Consider the following 24,643-nt stretch of genomic DNA (forward strand, 5'->3'; position numbering starts at 1 on the left):
GTTGTTGCTTTAGAGCACATTACATATTATCCATCTCGTTTAGCCGTCATATCATTCTTCTGTTTTATATAACAGCGGGTAGGCTTGGGCAGTATCCAGATTGTCATACCTTCATACCAGCCTTGTTCCATACCGGGATCTTAGGTAATACCGGCACTAAACACAGGGGGCGCTGTTTTCAAACTCCATTGAGCCTTTGCAACACGAAGATTAGCAATGCTAACAAGTACATATAAAATCCCATAGAGAATGCTAACGATCACATTGCAAACATTTTATACAGTCTCTGACCTAAACTATTTTCAGGACAGACATCCCAGCTCATGATGTTATTACAATAACTAAAAAATGCTACTCCCAGTTTACTGCACGCACAAAACTAATATTCGACATATTTTGGAAGAAGCTAACCTCTTTGGTAGATAGCTAAGTAGCTACTACATTAGCGAACCAAATGTACAACTGCAGAGCATTTGGCACATTTTAGACAGTTAACTTAATAGTTATAAGATATCTAGCTGGTGAACATTTAGTTGTGAATTCCATACCGTAACTAGATCACCTGGCAGGTGCTGCACAACATTGAGTGACTCATAAGGCTCTGGTCTCGTCATTGTGTGCTTGTAAACAAACTACGTGACTGGGTACTACTACCTGTAAGCTTCATAATGAAAAATCATCTGACGGGTGAAATGAAGAACACAATCTTCTTTATCTCCTAACATATATTTGACAAGTTGACAATGTATTTTACTTAAAAAGTAGTTGCAAATATTCCAATGTATAGAAAGTTCAAATAGTTTCAACAGTATTGGAAAAACCATCCTGTGTCTATTTCCAAAAACCCTGGTATACAGCCCAAGCCTAACAGCAGTTTTATGCTAGTTATCCCTCACTTTTTCCTTAACACCCAGCGAGCCTAGAGCCCCTCTGTCTGTTCTTGTGATGTGTGGTTGTGTTACCTTAGTTGAATGCACTGATTTGTAAGTGGCTCTGGATACGAGTGTCTGCTAAATGGCTAGAAATGTGAAACGCAGGTGAAGACCATGGCCAGAGACCTGTATGATGACCACTTCAAGGCGGTAGAGAGCATGCCCAGGGGGGTGGTGGTCACCCTGCGGAACATCGCCACCCAGCTGGAGTCTGCTTGGGAGCTGCATACCAACAGACAGGTAGGGGGGAAAAGCACATCAACTCTAACCTAAATTTATGTCGGAGTCGGATAACATTATGATTACCAACAGACCGGTAGGTGGGGGAATCGCCCTGATCCACTCACACATTGACATCAATTCACGTCTACTTGCACATTATGGAAAGTGTGCCTTAATGCAATTTACAGTAAATCGGTACTTTAATTTTAAAAAACGAAGTAGATATTTTGATTGACTCACTCTGTGATATGTAGTCGTTTTCTTGGTTCTGTCTGAAGCTGTAGGCTACAGGTTTGATGACTCAGTGAAAGTTAAATGTACTGTTTTGTTTCTGTTGCAGTGTATCGAGGGAGAGAACACATGGAGAGACTTGATGAAAACGGCTCTGGAAAACTTGATTGTGGTTCTCAAGGATGAGAACACCATCTCCCCCTATGAAATGTGCAGCAGTGGCCTAGTGCAAGCACTTTTTACAGTCCTTAATAATGTAAGTAAGATGGGATGGATGAGGTGTTTTGGCCCAACGTAGTACTCTATACAGTTCTCTTCCTTTCATACTTTTTCTCAACACTGTCTGGGTAACCAACTTCCTCGTTAGTCCAACTCAGCGCAATTCATGTTTTTCTCTTTTTCAGAGTGTGGAACTTGACATGAAACATGATTGTAAACCATTAATGGAAAGAATAAATGTATTTAAAACCGCATTCAGTGAAAACGAAGATGATGAAAGGTAATAATTCAGACTTTTATATAATTCATTTGTATAAATGTGTTTTTAAATAATAAAAACCTGTCAGTGGCTCACTTCCTGGTTTGTCCCATTAATTTAGCCGACCCGCAGTTGCCTTAATCCGCAAACTACTAGCAGTCCTGGAGTCCATTGAGAGGTTACCTCTGCACCTGTATGACACCCCAGGCTCTACCTATAACCTGCAGGTGAGTCTCCTCCACCACACCTCTCAGTAGTATAGTGGTGATGGTCAGTTTTTGTTTGTTCCAGCGACCTGTTTTAAAGCTTAGGTTCAGTAAAACTCATTCTAGGGATAAGCATGAGTACTCAAACTAACGTCAAAACTAAAATTTTTATTTATTTTATATTTATTTAACCCCCTTTTCTCCCCAATTTCGTGGTATCCAATTGTTAGTAGTTACTGTTGTCTCATCGCTACAACTCCCGTACGGGCTCGGGAGAGACTAAGGTCATGCCATGCGGCCGACTGCGACAGAGCCTGGGCGCGAACCCAGAGTCTCTGGTGGCACTGCGGGAGGCCCAAAACTTGATCTTTAACCAGAGATTCCATTTTTTTCCAAATACAGTGCATTCAGAAAGTATTCAGACCCCTTCCCCCTTTCCATATTTTGTTATCTTACAGCTTTATTTTAAAATTGCTTAAATAGTTTTTTCCACCTCAATCTACACACAATACCCCATAATGACAAAGCAAAAACAGGTTTTTAGAAACTGAAATGTCATTTACATAAGTATTCAGACTCGGTACATTGTTGACGCACCTTTGGCAGTGATTACAGCATCGAGTCTTCTTGGGTATCACGCTACAAGCTTGGGTCACCTGTATTTGGAGAGTTTCTCCCGTTCTCTGTGGATCCTCTCAAGCTCTGTCAGGTTGGATGGGGAGCATCGCTGCATAACAATTTTGGGTCTCCAGAGATGTTCGATTGTGTTCAAGTCTGGGCTCTGGCTGGGCCACTCATGGACATTCAGAGATTTGTCCCGAAGCCACTTCTGTGTTGTCTTGGCTGTGTGCTTTGGGTCGTTGTCCTGTTGGAAGGTGAACCTTCGCCCCAGTCTGAGGTCCCCAGCGCTCTGGAGCAGGTTTCATCAAGGATCTCTCTCTACTTTGCTCTGTTCATCTTTGCCTCGAACCTGACTGGTCTCCCAATCCCTGCTGCTGAAAAACATCCCCACAGCATGATGCTGCCACCACCATGCTTCACCGTAGGGACGGTGCCAGGTTTCTTCCAGGCATGATGCTTGGCATTCAGGCCAAAGCGTTCAATCTTGGTTACATCAGACCAGAGAATCTTGTTTCTTTAGGTGCCCTTTGGCAAACTCTAAGCGGGCTGTCACGTGCCTTTTTACTGAAGAGTGTCTTCAGTCTGGCCACTCTAACATAAAGGCTTGATTGGTGGAGTTCTGCAGAGATGGTTGTCCTTCTGGAAGTTGTCGAAACATCGCAAGGATGATCAATGGAAACAGTATACTCCTGAGCTCAATTTCGAGTCTCATAGCAAAGGGTCTGAATACTTGTGTAAATAAGGTACTTCATTATTGGCAAAAAATATATAACTGGTCGCTTTGTCATTATGGGTGTAGATGTGTAGATTGAGGGAAAATATTTTTTTTCACAAGGCTGTAATGTAACAAAATGTGGAGAAGGGGAAGGGGTTTGAATTAGAGGTCGACCAATTAATCGGAATGGCCGATTTCAAGTTTTCATACCAATCGGTAATTTTGGGCGCCAATTTTTTGCTCCTTTTATTTAATCTTTATTTCACTAGGCAAGTCAGTTAACACATTCTTATTTTCAATGACTGCCTAGGAGCGGTGGGTTAACTGCCTTGTTCAGGGGCAGAAGGACAGATTTTTACCTTGTCACCTCAGGGATTCAATCTTGCAACCTTACGGTTAACTAGTCCAACGCTCTAACCACCTGCCTCACGAGGAGCCCGCCTGTTGCTAGTTAGCATTAAACTTAATCAATCATAATCACTAGTTATAACTACACATGGTTGGTGATATTACTAGTTTATCTAGCGTGTCCTGCGTTGCATATAATCGATGCAGTGTGCATTCGCGAAAAAGGACTGGCGTTGCTCCAACATGTACCTAACCATAAACACCAATGCCTTCCTTAAAATCAATACACAGAAGTATATATTTTTAAACCTGCATATTTAGCTAAAAGAAATCCAGGTTAGCAAGCAATATTAACCAGGTGAAATTGTGTCACGTCTCTTGCGTTCATTGCACACAGAGTCAGGGTATATGCAAAAGTTTGGTCCGCCTGGCTCATTGCAAACTAATTTGACGTAATTATGACATTGAATGTTGTGCAATGTAACAGGAATATTTAGACTGGATGCCACCCGTTAGATAAAATACGGAACGGTTCCGTATTTCACTGAAAGAATAAACATCTTGGACATTTTGCTCAATTGCCCTCAGCTGTGGTTAGACTGTTGTTCATGTTTTACTGTGTTCTAGTGTACTATGGAATATTTAGCTTTCTTATTCTTGACACTTCTCCCAGTCATATTTAAGATTAGAACTACCTTTTAGTGTTCTGGTACTTCTAGTTTGGAGTTGTATTTTAGCTACAGTATTAGCTACAGTATTATAGCTATAGTATTGCTTACTAGGTGTGTCCAATCAATTGTGTAACCACTCCCTCTTCCAATTAGGGCTAATTGAAAAGCTGTTTAAAGAGGACCTTGTATTTCTTTTTTCTTTTTTTTTTTGTACTCTCTGACGAAGGCTATGCAGCCAAAACGTTGGTTTAAAAAAAACTTTTTCATATTAATAAATGCATTTTAATCAATTATATTAAGAGTGCCTTGGTCCTCCTTTCTTTTTGATGACCAATTTACCCCTTTTACCAAAGAGCACCTTCTATCTACCAAAATGTACTATTGTGTACCTTAGTAGCGCTTCCCTTCCTCCTCTTTCTACTAATAAACGTCTTGTGTTCGAGATGATCGTTTCTGGATTCGACCATATTAATGACCTAAGGCTCGCATTTCTGTGTGTTACTATGTTATAATTAAGTCTATGATTTGATAGAGCAGTCTGACTGAGTGACGGTAGATACCAGCAGGCTCATAAGCATTCATTCAAACGGCACTTTCGTGCATTTTGCCAGCAGCTCTGCTGTTTATGATTTCAAGCCTATCAACTCCCGAGATTAGGCTGGTGTAACCGATGTGAAATGGCTAGCTAGTTAGCGGGGTGTCGCTAATAGCGTTTCAAACGTCACTCACTCTGATACTTGGAGTAGTTGTTCCCCTTGCTCTGCATGGGTAATACTGCTTCGAGAGGTGGCTGTTGTCGATGTGTTCCTGGTTCGAGCCCAGGTTGGAGCGAGGAGAGGGATGGAAGCTATACTGTTACACTGGCAATACTAAAGTGCCTATAAGAACATCCAATAGTCAAAGGTATATGAAATACAAATGGTATAGAGAGAAATAGTCCTATAATTCCTAGAATAACTACAACCTAAAACTTCTTACCTGGGAATATTGAAGACTCATGTTAAAAGGAACCACCAGCTTTCATATGTTCTGAGCAAGGAACTTAAACTTTAGCTTTCTTACATGGCACATATTGCACTTTTACTTTCTTCTCCAACACTTTGTTTTTGCATTATTTAAACCAAATTGAACATGTTTCATTATTTATTTGAGGCTAAATTGATTTTATTAATGTATTATATTAAGTTAAAATAAGTGTTCATTCGGTATTGTTGTAATTGTCATTATTACAAATACATTTTAAAAATCGGCCGATGAATCAGTATCGGCTTTTTTTGTACTCCAATAATCGGTATCGGCGTTGAAAAATCATAATCGGCTGACCTCTAGTTTGAATACTCTCCAAATGCACTGTACTGTGAAACTATTTGCTTTTGACTGTAGTGTTCATTTGTACATGTGCATTTGCGGGACACAACAACAAATAAACCAAGCCAAGCATCACAGTTATGTTCTTTAAATTCCATTTTCCTTCTGTGTCTCACTCAATTAAGTTCTGATCGCTCCCTATACACGTGTGTGTGTGTGTGTGTGTGTGTGTGTGTGCTTACAGAAATAAATGCCTATAAAAACGTATCTAACTGATGGGATACACAAGCTACATTCCTTGCCAAATGACGACAGTTTTATCACATTCTAAATGGACTGGTTGACTGAAGTAGGGAAATATGTGTTCCAGGAATGACGTGCCGTTTTGGAATAAATGCATACTTTTCGGTGCCACAGTCAAAATGTAAAAACAATTATGAAAACAAAAATACGCTTTTCGATCTTAATTTAATGTTACAGTTCAAATCCAATTTTTAGAAATGGGCAGGGTATATGACTTTGGCAACTAACAGTAGTGACAACCCTACTTTGTAAACTGCTAGTGGCATTTAGAATTGGTTAGCCTAGGCTATAACCCCCCCAACATAGACAGGTTCTACACTGAAAATTTGCAAAAACATTAGTTTGATGAAGACTGTGTATTTTCATCAGAATCGTTAAGCTGACCGTTAAGCTAACCAGATGTTCTGGCCATAATTCACATCCTTGCGGTGTTCAATGTGGAATTGTTAATCGTTTTAGAAAATAACAAGAAACCAGTATAATTATCTAAATTCTAACAGAAGACATAGTTTGGTTTGTAACTTTGAAAAAATGTATTTCATCTTGCCAAATTGAGCACTGTTTCAAATGATCTCTGAGAATAGCTGTTTTAGACACGAGATGCGATTAACATTCTGCTCTATTTTTTTCTGTTTTATTACATCATGGTTATTTTTACTATAAAGGTAGGTGGAGAAAGAAAATAGGTGTTTTGACAGTGATAAGGGCTCAGGAAATAAGTGTTTTGTCTGCTAAATGAACAAAACAATGCTATGCCATAGCAGAGCTATTCTACAAGCAAGCACCACTGCTGTGGTTACTACCTTTTTTAAAAGTTTGTGTTCCACAATCTAATATAACCAGTTGATATTATAGTTTCAAAAATGAATCTTAAATGGCCCTTTATTTATTATATATATATAAACACCTCATTCAACGGTTTTTCCTTTTATTTGTACTATTTTCTACATTGTAGAATAATAGTGAAGACATCAAAACTGTGAAATAACACATGGAATAATGTAGTAACCAAAAAAGGGTTAAACAAATCAATTTATTTTCTACTATGGATTCTTCAAAGTAGCCACCCTTTGCTTCGCACACTCTTGGCATTCTCTCAATCAACTTCATGAGGAATGCAAGTACTCCTGCAAGTACTCGTCAAACAGTCAAAGGTCAAATGCCCATTATTCGTCCTTCCTGTGTGTGTGTGTTAGATCCTGACGAGGAGGTTGCGTTTCCGTCTGGAGCGCGCGCCTGGGGAAACTGCGCTGATCGACCGTACCGGACGTATGCTGAAGATGGAGCCCCTGGCCACCGTGGAGTCTCTGGAGCAGTACCTCCTCAAGATGGTACCACCCCCTCTTACTTAACCATGTTTCATCTTCTCTCACTATCTGTCCATTCAGCATATTTGAGGCGATCAGTTTGAGCGAACACTCACGCGGTCTCAGAGTAATCTCCTTTCTCTCCCCCAGGTTGCCAAGCAGTGGTATGACTTTGATAGATCCTCCTTCATCTTCGTCAAGAAGCTAAGAGAGGGACAGACCTTCACATTCAGACACCAGCATGACTTTGACGAGAACGGAATAGTCTACTGGATTGGTACCAATGCAAAGTACGTCTCCTCCTATCGTCATTGTGTGAAGACCTGATGATCAGCTAAATGCTTATTATACAATACAAAAAAGTATTTAGAAAATAACCTTGTATTAATCTTGTGTGTTTCCTCTGTCTCCAGGACTGCCTATGAGTGGGTGAACCCAGCAGCCTACGGCCTGGTGGTAGTGACCTCCTCTGAAGGTCGTAACCTCCCATATGGACGACTGGAGGACATCCTGAGTCGAGACAGCTCTGCCCTCAACTGCCACACCAACGATGATAAGAACGCCTGGTTCGCCATCGACTTGGGCCTGTGGGTCATCCCCTCTGCCTACACCCTGCGCCACGCACGTGGCTACGGCCGCTCTGCCCTCAGGAACTGGGTGTTCCAGGTGTCCAAAGACGGCCAAACCTGGATGAGTCTCTACAACCACGTGGAGGACTGCAGCCTCAACGAGCCGGGGTAAGTCAGCCTTGTCCCAGTCAGAAGGGCCCATATCCAGGAGCCTATGGTCAGGAAGAACTCAGGATCCAAAACCTATATCTGATTCTGACAGTGAGTTTGTGTCCTGTTGTGAAGGTCCACAGCCACTTGGCCTCTGGACCCATCCAAAGATGAGAAACAGGGCTGGAGACACATCCGCATCAAGCAGATGGGGAAGAATGCCAGCGGGCAGACCCACTACCTGTCTCTGTCAGGCCTGGAGATCTACGGCACCGTCAGTGGTGTGTGTGAGGACCAGCTAGGTAAGAGTCTGCTCCTGGGTTCTCTTGAGGTTTCTTCTCTATGGGAGGTTTGTCCGTGCCACTTCTGCTTGCTCTTTGGGGGTCTAAGCTCTCGCCACTGCTGTCAAGAAACAGTCAAAACACATAAGTATTTTAGTAAGGTATGTGCGAGGAGCACTCATTTTACTGAGACACTATGTTTATGAATCATTATTCATTAGATTTGAATGATGCAAAGCAATCTGACCAACCTCCTCCTCCCTTCTACAGGTAAAGCAGTGAAGGAAGCGGAGGCCAACCTGCGCAGGCAGAGGCGTCTATTCCGCTCCCAGGTGATGAAGTACATAGTGCCCGGTGCGCGCGTGGTGCGGGGCATCGACTGGAAGTGGAGAGACCAGGATGGCAACCCAGCAGGAGAGGGTACGGTGACGGGGGAGGCCCATAACGGTAAGACACTAGTACATCCTGAGCCCCACCATCTAATAAAACATCCCACTGTGTGGAACTGAACACACACACGGCTTGCATAGAAAGCTTTTGTTTTATATGAAAAAAGTGTTTGTTAAATGTTCTGCGGGACTTCGGCTGACATGATGATGCATGTTTAAACTGCTAAAGCAGGACATAATGCTGAGCTTTATCCCAGAATAATCCCATACGTCACCCCATTATCATCACTGGGGCAGTGTTATAATAGTAGTTCAGAGACATCGGGCTACGTAACTATGACGATTGAACATAAGATGTGCAAAAACTAATGACAAGGGAGTCATTGATAAATATGGTAGACCAACCACAAAACAAATTGTGAACATCAAGTGCATTTATATAATTTGAGGAGCCTTTAGTGCATCTTAACCCAAAGCACCTATTACTAACGCTCGTAGAAAAGTCTCACTTTTGTATGTTAAATACTGTGGGGGGGTCAGCCAGAAAATATCAACCAGCAGTTGTTCATTGTCCTTTCATAACATTATTAGTAACTTGAAAAACAATGTCTGTATCAGACATTGTACAGGTGGTTTGTGGGTGACGCTACTCAACATTTCTAAACGGTCAAGCCTTTGTTCCTGGTTTTCCAACTGAAGGCTTTCTCCTCTGCTTCTGACCTCACACCATAGGCCTATTACTTAACCTAATGCTTCTGACCGCCCTAGGTCGACAGATTCTGATTTTTCAACACTGATACCGATTATTGGAAGACTCAAAAAAAAAAGCCGCTACCGATTTAATCGGCCAATGTTTTTAAAATAAATATTAAAAAAGTTTTTTAAACATTTTAAATGTTAATTATTATTTTAACTTTTTTAAATTTTTATAAATGATGACAATTACAACAATACTGAATGAGCACTTTTTTAAATTTTAACTTAATATAATAAATAAAATCAATTTAGTCTCAAATAAATAATGCAACAGAAGTGCAATATGTGCCATGTAAAAAAGCTAATGTTTAAGTTCCTTGCTCAGAACATGAGAACATATGAATGCTGGTGGTTCCTTTTAACATAAGTCTTCAATATTCCCAGGTAAGAAGTTTTTTTAGTTTGTAGTTATTATAGGACTATTTCTCTCTCTACGATTTGTATTTCATATACCTTTGACTGTTGGATGTTCTTATAGGCACTATAGTATTGCCAGCCTAATCTTGGGAGTTGATAGGCTTGAAGTCATAAACAGCGCAAATCTTGAAGCACAGAGAAGAACTGCTGGCAAACGCAGGAAAGTGCTGTTTGAATGAATGCTTACGAGCCTGCTGCTGCCTACCACCGCTCAGTCAGACTGCTCTATCAAATATCAAATCATAGACTTAATTATAATAAACACACAGAAATACGAGCCTTAGGTCATTAATATGGTCAAATCCGGAAACTATCATTTCGAAAACAAAACGTTTATTCTTTCAGTGAAATACGGAACTGTTCCGTATTTTAGCGAACGGCGGCAGCCCCAAGTCTAAATATTGCTGTTACGTCATAATCATGTAAAATTCTGGTGAATTACGGTGTTTGTTAAGAAGAAATGGTCTTCACACAGTTCACAACGAGCCAGGTGGCCCAAACTGCTGCATATAGCCTGACTCTGCTTGTACAGAACGCAAGAGAAGTGACACAATTTCCCTAGTTTAAAAGAAATGCATGTTAGCAGGCAATATTAACTAAATATGCAGGTTTAAAAATATATACTTGTGTATTGATTTTAAAGAAAGGCATTGATGTTTATGGTTAGGTACACATTGGTGCAACGACAGTCCTTTTTTCACGAATGCGCTTGTTAAATCATCACCCGTTTGGCGAAGTAGGCTGTGATTCAATGATAAACTAACAGGCACCGCATTGATTATATGCAACGCAGGACAAGCTAGATACACTAGTAATATCATCAACCATGTGTAATTGATTATGTTAAGATCGATTGTTTTTTATAAGATAAGTTTAATGCTAGCTAGCAACTTACCTTGGCACCTTGCTGCACTCGCGTAACAGGTGGTCAGCCTGCCACACAGTCTCCTCGTGGAGTGCAATGTAATCGGCCATAATCGGCGGCAAATGCTGGTTACCGATTGTTATGAGAACTTCAAATCGGCCCTAATTAATCGGCCATGCCGATTTTTAATCGGTCGACCTCTAGACCTCACACTATAGGCCTATTACTTAACCTACTGCTTCTGACCTTACACTATAGGCCTATTACTTAACCTACTGCTTCTGACCTTACACTATAGGCCTATTACTTAACCTACTGCTTCTGACCTTACACCATAGCCCTATTACTTAACCTACTGCTTCTGACCTTACACTATAGCGCTATTACTTAACCTACTGCTTCTGACCTTACACTATAGTAGTAGTTGTTGATCTGAGTCAGTGCTACTGCTGTGTGACTAGACTGCATTACGTGATGCTCATCCTCCTATTGCTCTCCTACCGCATTATTTTATTTATTTATAACATTTTATTCTTTATTATTATTAAATACAAGGGGCGTGTAAAGTATTACATGTCTCTCTGTATGCCAAACGTCTTAAAACCGCTCCCATATCATTTACGTATTTGACTAAACTTGCAAACTGTCACTACCATTATACCCTTTTTGTTATTAGTTTGATATTTTGAAGTGCAACCCTCCCCCCTCTCCCCCAACTTATCAGGTAACCTTTTCATACTTGTACAATCATTTCCTCCGTCGCTATCTGTTAAATCTCTGGGCAGCTATGTTTCCAGTGTATTTTTAAATACTTTTTGACTAATTGTCTCCATCAGTCAGCTGAGTGCATGTTGATGTTACAATTTGCAAGCTCTGAATGGGCTCCATTGCAATTTTTTTATATTTATATTGACAACGATATTATTCAGTTCCTTTTTCTCAAGTGGCTTTCAGCTTTGCATTTGCTAAATTCTACCTTGCTTTGTCATTTTCTGTAACTCATGATTTCTATCTGACTGCTTCACCTGGACCAGAGTACTAGACCATACAGTTTCATCAGGACATCCAGTATCTCAATTTGACTTACAATTGGTTTTACTATTCAGCACAATGCTATCAGCTTCAGTATAGCTGCATAGAATGGTATACTGATGGTGAGTAATGGATCTAGTCTGAATCTGTATTCAGCCCACCTGTAGACAACGTCACAATCATGGTTATCTGGTCCAGTGTTGAGCAGAACTGCTGTCTTGACTTGCTCTCTGCTGGGTCTCACTACATTCATATCCTTTTCCAGGCTGGATTGATGTCACCTGGGATGCTGGTGGCTCAAACTCTTATCGTATGGGTGCTGAAGGAAAATTTGACCTCAAGCTTGCGCCAGGGTACGACCCTGAGTCTGCGCCGTCACCCAAACCTGTCTCATCCACTGTTTCAGGCACAGCGCAGTCCTGGAGCAGCCTGGTGAAAAATAACTGTCCGGACAAGGGCGGCTCCTCCTCGGCTGCAGGGGCCAGCTCCTCCAGCCGGAAGGGCAGTAGCAGCTCGGTGTGTAGCGTGGCCAGCAGCAGTGATATCAGTCTCAGCTCCACCAAGGTAGAGCGTCGGGCCGATAGCCTGCTGGAGCAGGGGGGGTTACTAGGGACTGGTGGTGGCATCCCTGGGGCAGAGGGCCAAGAACCCATTGTGGTGCTGTCCGAGGCCGGATCCGCCTCCAGCACCAGCACGATAACCGCGGAGGAGGGAGGCGAGCGGAAAGCGGGCGCGGACAGGCAAGCGGCGGCAGATGCCACGGCCATCTCCATGGGACTAGTCAGCGTCAGCTCGCCTGACGTCAGCTCCGTGTCTGAGTCCTCCAGTAAGGAGGCTGCTTCCCAGAGGCCTCTATGTTCCGTGGCCAGTGCCCGTCTGTCCGTCAGCTCTCTGCTGGCGGCCGGCGCTCCCATGAGCTCCAGCGCCAGCGTGCCTAACCTGTCATCACGAGAGGCCAGCCTCATGGAGTCATTTGTGCGGCGAGCTCCTAACATGTCCCGCACCAATGCCACCAACAACATGAACCTGAGCCGCAGCAGCAGCGACAACAACACCAACACACTGGGACGAAACGTCATGAGCGCTGCCAGTGAGTATTCAGCCTCTACTGTCTGCAGGCCAGGGATACATGCAGCCCTCAGCCTTCAGTCCTCAGCCTTCAATGCACATAAAGGGACCACTGTCCTGCCAGCTCACTTGACATTATTGGCATGACTTGTAGAAGGAGCCTTGTAGCTTTGGTTTAGAGTTTAGCTTTATAGAGTTTAGCTTCAGCTTGTACAGTAATAAGTTATCAAATGTTTACATTAACCTGGAGTAGTAGTCAACAAAATTTGTCCTGGCAATGTAAAATGGTAGATTGTGTTCAATGTTGATATGATTGCTAATCCGACTCTTGATCACCACACAAAGGGAAGAAACAGGACAGACACTCATCTAGCCAAGAAGAAGAAATACTGACTACACATCTGAATGGTGTTCTTGTTTTTGTGCTGCAGTTTTTTTCTGGTTTTCTTTGCTCTAATATTAGGCTATTTCATTAAACCAAGGGGAATCAAATGCCTCACCAATAAATCATATTATTTCATTGCTGACAGACTATTACTGACATTTTCTAATTACATTTTTGCCTCATCCTTGTGTAAAGCGAGCGGTAATCAGTGCATTATTTTCTAATGTTAACCTTTTAAAAGTAAGATGCACAGTTTTTTTAAACTCAAAACATGACTTCCAGTGGTCAGAAGGTGCAGACTGAGGCTTGAATGTGACAAGCATGTGTAGTGGTAGAAGAACAACCAGCATTCAGTTTGAACTGGAACCAAAATAATACCTGCTTCTTTTTCTGGTTTTGAACTAATCGCATTTTGGGTTTTTGTTTGCAGCTTCTCCTCTCATGGGTGCACAGAGCTTTCCTAACCTCACCACCACTGGTACCACCTCAACTGTTACAATGTCCACATCCATAGTAACCAGCAGCAATAATGTAGCCACGGCAACCACAGGTTTGTCGGTTGGCCAGTTGCTCAGTAACACTCTGACGACCAGCCTGACCTCTACGTCTAGTGAGAGTGACACTGGTCAGGATGCTGAGTTTTCCCTTTATGGTAGGCTATACTAGACTTACTATTATTCCTATATTATACATCTCTCCTATCCTCCTCCACTACTCCTCTGCTTCTTCATTTAACACATACGTGTTTCTACTGCCTAACTTCCATCTTGTCGTTTCACACTTCTTGACTCATCAGTGTCCTCGTATATTTGGCTAGCGTTTTCTGACTATGTATGAAGTGCATTATGCTCAAAGTTGTTTCTAGTGAGATCTCACCACCTCTCCCTGCAGACTTCCTGGACAGCTGTCGTGCTAACACGCTATTGGCTGAGTTAGATGATGAGGAGGATCTGCCTGAGCCTGATGATGATGATGATGAGAACGAGGATGACAATCAGGAAGACCAAGAGTATGAGGAAGTTTTGGTACGGTCCAGGGTAAACCTTGGTTTCCACATTCATTTTAATAGGGTAAAATCTGTTGCAGTTTCTATTCATATAAAGTGTACTTGTCGATTGCATGCTTGCACCCTCGTAAAAAAAGGATTGCCTGAAAACCTCCCTATTTCAGTTTAAGTTCTTGTCAATTTTGAATGTGAAGTGTGTGACTAAATGTATGTGACCTTGTTTTTATGAAAGTTTTGTTTCTCCTGTAAATGTCGATCTGTGTTGCATGTTGTTTGTGTTGTGTGTGTGTGTAATACCTTGCCTGACACTCCCAGAGAACTAAGGGCTGTTCATGTCCTGTTTTATCAGGAAGAGGAAGAGTATGAAACCAAAGGGGGTCGGCGTAGAACCTGGGACGATGACTTTGTCCTCAAAAGGCAGTTCTCTGCTTTAGTCCCGGCGTTTGACCCCAGGCCAGGCCGGACTAATGTCCAGCAGACCACTGACCTGGAGATCCCTCCCCCAGGTACACAAACACGACACCGTTCAGTTCAATATCCATCTGTGGATGGACTTGGATTGTACATGATTACTAGACAAATGGCAAGTCTTTCACACCTACTTCAATTGCACCCTAGGGCATAGTGGTGAGCTCTTTCCTCATGTTTTTCCTTGTCCTTACAGGTACACCTCGCTCTGAAGTCCAGGAAGAGGTTGAGTGTGCCCCCTCCCCCCACCTCGCTCTCATCCTCAAAGTGGCAGGGCTTGGAACCACCCGAGAAGTTGAACTACCCCTCTCCAACTACAAGGGTACTATCTTTTACTATGTCCAGAAGCTTCTACAGGTCTCCTGCAACGGGAGCATCAAATCAGATAAACTACGCCGGATCTGGGAACCCACATACACGTAAGTCTGCCAGGCAGGATGCTAGTTTGTTTGGGTGTTTAGTTTTTCCTCAGGATACTAACTTGACGATATGATGAAACCTAAACTGAAAGTAGCTCTAATTAATGCCAGATCTCCATTTTTACTTTGTTTTGCAGGATAATGTACAGAGAATTGAAGGATTCGGACAAAGAGAAGGAAAGCAGAAAAATGGTAATTAACCAGTTTCACACCTCCCCCCGTCTCCTGCCCATTTTTAAAATCTTTGCTGTGAATTTTTTTGTGGCTGTTTTCAATGTGTAGCGAAATGCTCCTCCTGGATAATTAAACAGACCTAGTCTCGAAAACCTGACCTAGGCAACAGTGACTCTTTATGGTGTAGAGGAAATGCGTCCCTGCCCACATCACTACCTTATCCGCTTGAATAAAATACTAAACAGTAGCTGGCAAGATTGAGATCACTGAGGTTATTTTTAGTGAGTGCTTTTCGCAAGTGGCTATCTTCAATAAACCACTGCAAAGATTTTGCCTGAACTTTGGTTTTGAATTGCAACATTCTGGAATGTCTGCATTGTGATTTGTTGGGAGAGTTGTCTATCCCACTCCGGAACAAGGACATTTTTTTTTTCTCTTATCAAAGTTGCCAAAAAAGTCTGTTATTGATACCAGACCCTAGTCATTGTTGCCTAGGGTCAGGTTTTTGAGACTAAGACAGACCTATCTCACTAACCTTTAAAGCAGCAAGGATACTGTGACTTAAAACCCTATTAGTTATAATGTAACTAGAGTAACTGCACGGGTCTCTTTTTAGTGGTTAAACCAATCTACTGTAATGCATGTCTATTTTCCTTGAGACTTTACAATCAGGAAAGACCAACATTTGGTTCTTCCTGTTGTAGGGTTGCTGGTCTGTAGAGCATGTGGAGCAATACCTTGGCACTGATGAATTACCAAAGAATGACTTGATAACCTACATGCAGAAGAATGCAGACTCCTCTTTCCTGCGCCACTGGAAATTAACCGGCACTAATAAAAGTATTAGGAAAAACAGAAATTGTTCTCAGCTCATAGCTGCATACAAGGTATAGACCGGCATCAAGATGTTGCTTATCTGTCTGTATCTATTTATTTTCCCTTCTCTGTTTTGATATATTGTTTTCCTTCTTGCTTGACTGTCATTTGTCTAGCCACTTGTTAGACAGTTTTTGCTCTTAACTTTATCCAAATGGCTTGTGGCTGTTCTGTAAATTATGCATTACCATGATTTACATAGTGAATCTGTTCCCTTTCATTATTTTGCTGTATGAACATAATGATTGTGAGAATGCAGTAACTGGATGTATGTGCAGCAAAATAGCCATGTCCAGTTTTATGCTACTGTCTTCGCTGTTAATCAGAGAGTTTGTAGAGTCAGGTAGCTGAGGAAACATCAGGTTTAAACCACGGTCCATATGATTGCTTGCAGGACTTTTGTGAGCATGGGTGCAGGTCGGGGGGCCTGAGCCCTGGGTCTCTGGGTGCCATGCAGACGTGTGACATCCTGAGTGTGGCTAGTGAGCAGGCCCAGGCCAAGGCTGGCTCCAGCCAGAGCGCCTGCGGTGTGGAGGATGTGCTCCAGCTGCTCCGCATCCTCTTCATCATCGGAGGAGACCCCCAGGGCCACACACGCACCTTCCAGGAAGGTACAGATACACACCTAATACCACCTCAGACCCCCCTCCCCATCACATATCACCTGAAGATAATATGCTACCTTATTTTATTATCCTCTTGCAGTGAAAATGTTACTTGTTGGTGTTCTTAATAACACACGTTGTTGATCAACTGTTTTTTACCATATGTAGAGGACCTCCAATTCAATGCATCGCCCGAGGAATTCACCAGCAAGAAAGTCACAACGAAGATTCTCCAGCAGATTGAGGAGCCTCTGGCCCTGGCCAGCGGGGCCCTCCCAGAATGGTGTGAGCAGCTTACCAGCAAGTGTCCTTTCCTCATCCCGTTCGAGACCCGGCAGCTCTACTTCACCTGCACTGCGTTTGGAGCCTCCAGGTTAGTGCTGCTTGACGTTTAAACAAAAGGGGTGTGTACTCCTGAAACTGGTGCAACGTCTTCTCACATCCACACCCATTTCATGTCTTTGTTTATATAGCATTGAATAACAAACTAATACAGCTCTCGCATATTACAGGGCCAATTATTGCTGTTAATTTCATTGACTTCTTACTGTATTGTCGGTGTACCTCAGGGCGGTAGTTTGGCTGCAGAACCGGCGGGAGGCGACCATGGAGCGCTCGCGGCCCTCCACCACGGTGCGGCGAGACGACCCTGGGGAGTTCAGGGTGGGCCGGCTCAAACATGAGAGAGTCAAGGTCCCCCGCGGAGACCAGATGATGGAGTGGGCTGAGAGCGTCATGCAGATCCACGCTGACAGGAAATCTGTTTTGGAAGTAAAACACCACGCCTGATTTATACCAGATTAATTGTACTCCTGGACTAACATGCATGCTCATTGGAGAGTCTGTGTGAAGGGATTATTGGTACCCATGAATAAGTGGTCCGTGTCATGCTAAATGGTGTGAAATATGTACTCATTCATCCAATTCATAGGCATACATTTTGTAATCTTACTGTACACCTGTTTTTTCCAACTTGGTAATGTCTTCCCCTATTTCTTTGAATGGCATGGCTACAAGAGGTCATATTGACTGGTTATGAGAAGTCATAGTGACTTGTTATGAGAGGTCGTAGCGAATGACCAGTCTCTCTCTCCCCAGGTTGAATTCCAGGGGGAGGAGGGTACAGGCCTGGGTCCCACACTGGAGTTCTATGCTCTGGTGGCAGCTGAGTTCCAGAGGGCATCCCTGGGTATATGGCTCTGTGATGATGACTTCCCAGACGATGAGTCTCGCCAGGTAAGTGCTGCTTCACTGTCACATTATTAAAATGTAGATCTAAACGGTAATATTTGAACCATGTCAGTGTCACCTTTCATTAATATTTTGGGGTTAAGGTCATGGCAATGAAAATGTCCTGCTTCTTATTGACTGTGTGTTGTGTACTATCAGGTGGATCTGGGTGGGGGTCTGAAACCTCCAGGCTACTATGTCCAGCGCTCCTGCGGCCTGTTCCCAGCCCCATTCCCCCAGGACAGTGACGAGCTGGAGCGCCTCAGCAAACTCTTCCTCTTCTTGGGGGTCTTCCTGGCCAAGTGCATTCAGGACAACCGCCTGGTGGACCTTCCCATCTCACGACCCTTCTTCAAGTTGCTCTGTATGGGTGACATCAAGAGCAACATGTCCAAGCTGCTGTACGCCTCCCGTGGGGGCCCTCTCCTCCTCGATCCCACCGAGCAGCACCACCACTTCTCAGAGATCCAGTCGGAGGCGTCTACCGAGGAGAGCCTGGACACCTATTCTGTCGGCAGCTTTGACGAGGACTCCAAGTCCGAATTCATCCTGGACCCCCCTAAACCCAAGCCCCCGGCCTGGTACCACGGCATCCTGACCTGGGAGGACTTTGAGCGGGTCAACTCCCACCGGGCCAAGTTCCTGAAAGAGATGAAGGAGCTGGCGGTGAAGAGGAGGCTGATCTTGGGGAACAACAGTCAGTCTGAGGATGAAAAGAACACTAGGCTGCAGGACCTCATGCTGAAGAACCCCTTGGGCTCCGGACCCCCACTTAGTGTAGAGGACCTGGGGTGAGCACAGCTACTACCACCACTCTTACTGCGCTTCTTAAATTAGTCAGGCATTCAGTGGATAATATCCTGAACTGGAATGACATTTTTGCTAATTACATTGTTTTGTAGGCAATGATTAATCGCTTTTGAATTTGTTCACTTTTCTTTTGTCAGTTTCCCATGATGCTGATATAGCATTTGATCTTGACAGCTGTAAAATTATGTCATCATTCAACATGGTTAATTTTGAGTCCCTTTTCTCTCAGATTGAATTTCCAGTTTTGCCCCTCATCCAAAGTGCATGGGTTCTCAGCAGTGGATCTGAAGCCCAATGCGGATGACGAGGTAGGTAGAGCACCACTGTTGGCTCTGACCTGAGTTGTATTAGTTAGATGAGTTGTCTGAAACTGTCCTGTTTCCCTCTGTTTATCCATCCAGATGGTGACCATGGATAATGCTGAGGAGTACGTGGAGCTCATGTTTGACTTCTGCATGCACACTGGCATCCAGAAACAAATGGAGGCATTCAGAGGTATGCCTATTAATATGACTCGCAGATTGTATCTCTTTAGCATTAGTTATCACAAATGAGTTTATTTTCCTACACTACACTTTGGAAGTAATGAAATGAACGGTTCCTTTCTCAGAGGGCTTTAACCGAGTGTTCCCCATGGAGAAGCTGAGCTCCTTCAGTCACAAGGAGGTGCAGATGATTCTGTGTGGAAACCAGTCTCCATCCTGGACATCTGAGGATGTCATGAACTACACAGAGCCCAAGCTGGGCTACACTAGGGACAGGTATGATGACCCTCCATCTACTGCAGCTTGTAGAATAGAACTTCATTTGGCCAACTTTGAAATCATTTCTTTGTCGTTAGATCTCCTTGTATTGACTGTTAGTCATGTTTTAAAAGGGACTCAAATGGCAAGGTCACTGACATAACCAGAACATGACTTACTTACTTAATGACCTTTATTTCTGGAGGAACATGAGGCGTGTACTAAAGCACCAGTTCATAAACTGGCGCTATCTAACAGCTGGTTGTTTTAATATTTCTCTGGAGAGTCCTTTTAACAGTTTCATTGGTTCCCTTGTCCTCTCCACAGTCCTGGGTTCCTGCGTTTTGTGCGGGTGCTTTGTGGAATGTCGTCTGACGAGAGGAAAGCCTTCCTCCAGTTCACCACAGGATGCTCCACTCTGCCCCCTGGTGGTCTGGCAAACCTGCACCCACGCCTCACCATCGTTCGAAAGGTAAGGAAAGGGCTCTTTATGATGCAAGTCACTACTGAGTTTAGGAAACTATGTCAACCTTGCAGTACAGTAAGCCATCCTAATGATGTTGACATGTTTCAGAAATGCTGACAGTAGGAATTTGGGGAATGTTTGATATTAAATAGAATACATTTAATATATCTTTAAAACAATATTGTACTATCATCCAAGAATGACACTACCCCTCCATCACTAATATCTGCCACTCCATACCTCTGGGATTATAGACAGGGTTCAAACTAGTGGTCAGAGTGTTGGGCCAGTAACCGAAAGGCTGCTGGATTGAATCCCTGAGCTGACAGGGTAAAAATCTGCCGTTCTGCCCATGAGCAAGGCAGTTAACCCACTTTTCCCGGGCGCCGAAGACGTGGATGTCGATTAAGGCAGCCCCCTGCAACTCTCTGATTCAGAGGGGTTGGGTTAAATGTTAGACACATTTCAGTTTAAGGCATTCAGTTGTACAACTGACTAGGTATCCCCCATTCCCTTCCCTAAAGTGTTGTTCCCATGTTTCATGAGCTGAAATAAACATTTGCACATTTGTTTACATCCCTATTAGTGAGCATTTCTACTTTGCCAAGATAATCCATTAACCTGACAGTATTGGCATATCAAGAAGCTGATTAAACAGCATGATCATTATACAGGTGTACCTTGTGCTGGGGACAATAAAAGGCCCCTAAAAAGTTGAGGGTGTGTCAATTGGCATGCTGACTGCAGGAATGTCCACCAGAGCTGTTGCCAGAGATTTCTGTTAATTTCTTTACCATAAGCCGTCTCCAACGTAATTTTAGAGAATTTGGCTGTACGGCCAACCTACCTCATGACCAGAAACCACGTGTATGGCGGCGTGTGGGTGAGCGGTTTGCTCATGTTTGCTCATGTCAACGTTGTTGAACACTGCCCCATGGTTGCGGTGTGGGCAGGTTTAAGCTATGGACAACGAACACAATTGCATTTTATCAATGGCAATTTGAATGCACAGAGATACTGTGATGAGATGAAGAGGTCCAGTCGTGTGAAATCTGTAGATTAGGATCTAATGAATTTATTCAATTGACTGATTTCCTTATTTGAACTGTAACTAAAATCTTTGAAATTGTTGCGTATTTTGTTCAGTATATAGTTTACCGCAAGGTGACTGCAATGCAATTAAACTAATTGTTCGTTTCCATAGGTGGACGCGGCAGACTCCAGCTATCCCTCTGTTAACACTTGTGTACACTATCTGAAGCTGCCAGAGTATTCCTCTGAAGACATCATGAGAGAGCGTCTCCTAGCTGCCACCATGGAGAAGGGCTTCCACCTCAACTGAGCATGCCCTGTCTGTCCCATTCTGACTGACAAACCCCCCCTGCTGGTGAAGCCTATTGTGTTTTGTTACAGAAAAATAGATCTCTCTCCCCCCTCCTCCCAACCCCACCAACCACCCTCCCTTAAATGTCCCCTGTTCCGTCCTTTCCCCCTGTGAACTCTAGGAAAACAGTCCCATGTTGGCTCAACTAGCTACTGATACAGATAAGGTCCGGGGCACCCCCACCTTCCTCCGCTCCACCCACTACAGCTCCCTCCCTCCCCAGGGCACACTGCTGCTTGAAGGACTTGAGCGACTAGAAGACAGTTTCCTCATGGTCTACAGTGTTTACTCTCTCTCATACTCTGGCTGTGAGCATCTGTACATTCTCTGTAGATTTTAGGGTTTTTAGATTGCCACCATCTCTCCACCACCCGGCTGTCAACCCCCTTCCTTTCCCTGCGTGACCTGAGGGAAGAAGGGCATCTGCTTCTGTAGCGCTAACTGTAGTGTGTTTGGGCATTTCCTTACCAGGTTAAGTTTTACTAGTGCCTGCATTGTTTGAATATTAGGATTACATTTTTCCCTCCTTTTACTTAATCTTAAGGCATACAATCATGATGCACATGCCTATTATTTTTGCTCTTCATTTTTCTTTCGTTATGTATGTTTTGATTGTTTGTTATCCTGCTATAAGGATCAAAGTCCCTGAGTGCATTTCTTGTGTAATTTTACAATAAAGCTATAGAGACAAAAACACTGGTTCTGTGTGCAAGGCACATTTAAAAAGAAAAAAGCAAGCTATGCTTTCCCTTGTATTTTCTTTGTATATTATAAACATTTATTTAACTCCAGTTGCAATTTGAAGTAAACAGATATTTTCAAATGTGTATGCTCCAAAAAATTAAAATGTTTGCAAAGTATGAAACGTCTTGTTTATTTACTTAATAAAAGACCTGAATTACATATTCTAGGCACATTCAAGAACCAAATTCAAGACAGGGTTTATGTGATACCTTAGTCAATCTATTACTACAGCTGTCTAAAACCTCCCTATTCTATATTAATAACAATGGGTTGTTGATAAATTCAAGTATGAAGTCCATGCCATCCAAATGATTTAATGTGTCCCCTTTTTCAAAGGGGAAGAAAGTAAGAAAAATGTTATTGTTAACCCTGGCTACTCTTAGAGGGGTCAAAGTTTACTGTGACATTATTTCAGTCATGGATTCTTTGAAAAACAATTAAACATTGAAAATGTCAAACTCACAGTTTAATACATGTACAAAATGATTGTCTTTCTGTAAAAGGATGAATTGACTTAAGATTCAGTCATGGAATTTAACCTCTGCATTAACATGTCTCGCCAGGTTGAACAACTTTTAAAAATCCAACCGACTGTAGTTGCATTCCACTTCTTATGACTGGTCTGACCCCGGCAAGTCTGACTGCCCACTGAGAAAAAGACTCAGACAATGACTGTTGTCTTCATTTCCTCAAACTGGTTAATAACAAAATGTATCATTTGTAAAGGATACATCCAATTCACTCTGTTAGGAGAGAAAAACAAAGCAGTTACATGGTTATTTTTATTGTAGTTATTTAACCTTTATTTTAACAGGGAATCATGCTGAGACCAAGGACTCTTTTGCAGATGAGCCCTGTAATTACAAGAATATTCACATCAATACAAAAGGCAAAATAGAGATGCATTAAGCAAACCAATGATACATCTGCCAATGGAAAACAACTTAAATATATAGTATTGGCTTCTCTAATGGGGAATGCTCAGTTTAGAGTAATGTGTTTTTGTCCCAGAAAAAGCTGACCTTTGAGATGCTGAGCTATGCATAGGTGGTTGGATAGTTGACATGCAGTAAATCTAGCATACAGACAGAATGTGCTGAAGTAGTGAACAAAAAGAGACTCTGAACTCACCACATGACCAAAGTACTTGTCAAGAACCTCAACAAAGTTGTCTGACAGTTCATTCTGTGGGAAAGAAAGACATCCTACACCATGAATCATGAATACTCTCAATAATAAAATCTCTACCTTAATCTAATAACACTATTTTTTACACATAACAGTAAAATTATGAACTCTCACCTCAGTGTCACTGATACCAACAACTACGAAGAGAGCAGCATACTGTCTATATACTAGTTTGAAGTCCATAAAAGAGCACTAGATAGAAAATAATAGTTACTTGGATGTTTGAATAGCAGAATGAGTTCTGTGTCACCTGTATAAAATGCATGTGGACTGGCAGTGGCAAACTAACTCAGCAGGAAGAATGACATAACCAAAATGATAAATTAAAGGGATGGATGTAGGTTATTGAACTGGATTTCTTTCTGTTCTGTATTGTCTCATCCATGCACCTGTCACCAGTTATGTACATCTTCTCACTGTTGTGTCCTACCCCTGAAAGTAAACAACAAAAAACAAGTTTTTCCAAGACACTGTGCTTCTGCCTTCACATTGCTTGCTTGCTTTTGGGGGTTTAAGGTTGGGTATCTGTAAAGCATTTTGTGACAACTTCTGATGTAAAAAGGTCTTTACAAAATGCATTTGATTGATTGAGATTTCTAATAGAGTAAAAATAACAATTGAAATAGAGACCTCTTCTTTTTAGCGTGACAGGCATCCCTTGACAACATCAGCCTCCAGAGAAGGCCTCTTTCCAGTGTTCACCCGCTCATAGTACTTAGACAGGCAGGTCTGGCCCTGTTTGTTCACCATCAGGAGGAACTTGATCCTGGTGACCTCCTAGTCCAGTGTATCTGCAAAAAAGGAAATAATATAAATGGTGTCATAGCAAATCATGCATAAAGTCTTTATGTAATACCCTTTTGTGTTAATGCATCTGTAACCAGACAGTTATATCCAATTCAGCAAAGTCAGGACGACTATGGCCAAGCTTTGAATGCATTCAGTCAAGCTTGAATACTATTCGGCTACTCACCCTAAACCAACAACGTTTCAGATGCAAGTCAGATCTTGATGAGTCTGACAAGATACACATAAACAATATTCTCAGGAACACTCAACAATGAGCAGAGAGAGTTCCATGGTGCTGGAAAGAAGGCTCCCTGAGAGTCCCAGGCCTGCCATGCAAACACCTGATTGTTTGTTTTGTATTAAGATATATTTGTCTAATAATTGTTATATTATTTCCCTGGTTCACATTATTTGTCTGTGGTGTAACTGTGCTGACGGCACACATGCCCATGCTCCTGTATTTGGATCATTGAGCTGCTTTGGATGA

The 24,643-nt window shown here is 42.6% G+C and overlaps 1 protein-coding gene across 5 annotated transcripts in view; it reads left to right on the forward strand.

Annotated features, from left to right (window-relative positions):
• LOC112256835 (E3 ubiquitin-protein ligase HECTD1) overlaps window positions 1-22,295 on the forward strand; it is a 40,267-nt gene extending 17,972 nt beyond the window's left edge. Inside the window, exons 16-41 of one of the 5 annotated variants that reach the window (XM_024430371.2) lie at window positions 1,038-1,172; window positions 1,495-1,641; window positions 1,790-1,884; window positions 1,985-2,090; window positions 7,232-7,366; window positions 7,493-7,632; window positions 7,756-8,079; window positions 8,197-8,363; window positions 8,613-8,789; window positions 12,067-12,891; window positions 13,685-13,906; window positions 14,146-14,324; window positions 14,610-14,766; window positions 14,925-15,147; window positions 15,285-15,339; window positions 16,026-16,208; window positions 16,592-16,808; window positions 16,971-17,175; window positions 17,372-17,573; window positions 17,901-18,038; window positions 18,192-18,823; window positions 19,072-19,150; window positions 19,244-19,337; window positions 19,453-19,603; window positions 19,913-20,057; window positions 21,256-22,295. In XM_024430371.2, the coding sequence (XP_024286139.1) occupies window positions 1,038-1,172; window positions 1,495-1,641; window positions 1,790-1,884; window positions 1,985-2,090; window positions 7,232-7,366; window positions 7,493-7,632; window positions 7,756-8,079; window positions 8,197-8,363; window positions 8,613-8,789; window positions 12,067-12,891; window positions 13,685-13,906; window positions 14,146-14,324; window positions 14,610-14,766; window positions 14,925-15,147; window positions 15,285-15,339; window positions 16,026-16,208; window positions 16,592-16,808; window positions 16,971-17,175; window positions 17,372-17,573; window positions 17,901-18,038; window positions 18,192-18,823; window positions 19,072-19,150; window positions 19,244-19,337; window positions 19,453-19,603; window positions 19,913-20,057; window positions 21,256-21,393 (5,271 nt within the window). In that variant the 3' untranslated portion in view covers window positions 21,394-22,295. The remainder of the gene's footprint in view (window positions 1-1,037; window positions 1,173-1,494; window positions 1,642-1,789; window positions 1,885-1,984; window positions 2,091-7,231; window positions 7,367-7,492; window positions 7,633-7,755; window positions 8,080-8,196; window positions 8,364-8,612; window positions 8,790-12,066; window positions 12,892-13,684; window positions 13,907-14,145; window positions 14,325-14,609; window positions 14,767-14,924; window positions 15,148-15,284; window positions 15,340-16,025; window positions 16,209-16,591; window positions 16,809-16,970; window positions 17,176-17,371; window positions 17,574-17,900; window positions 18,039-18,191; window positions 18,824-19,071; window positions 19,151-19,243; window positions 19,338-19,452; window positions 19,604-19,912; window positions 20,058-21,255) is intronic. The other 4 variants (XM_024430372.2, XM_024430373.2, XM_024430375.2 and 1 more) reach the window with 4 other exon arrangements.
• The last annotated feature ends 2,348 nt before the right edge of the window (window positions 22,296-24,643 follow it).

This window comes from Oncorhynchus tshawytscha, linkage group LG08 (genome assembly GCF_018296145.1).
Source record: "Oncorhynchus tshawytscha isolate Ot180627B linkage group LG08, Otsh_v2.0, whole genome shotgun sequence".
Taxonomy (NCBI): Eukaryota; Metazoa; Chordata; class Actinopteri; order Salmoniformes; family Salmonidae; genus Oncorhynchus; species Oncorhynchus tshawytscha.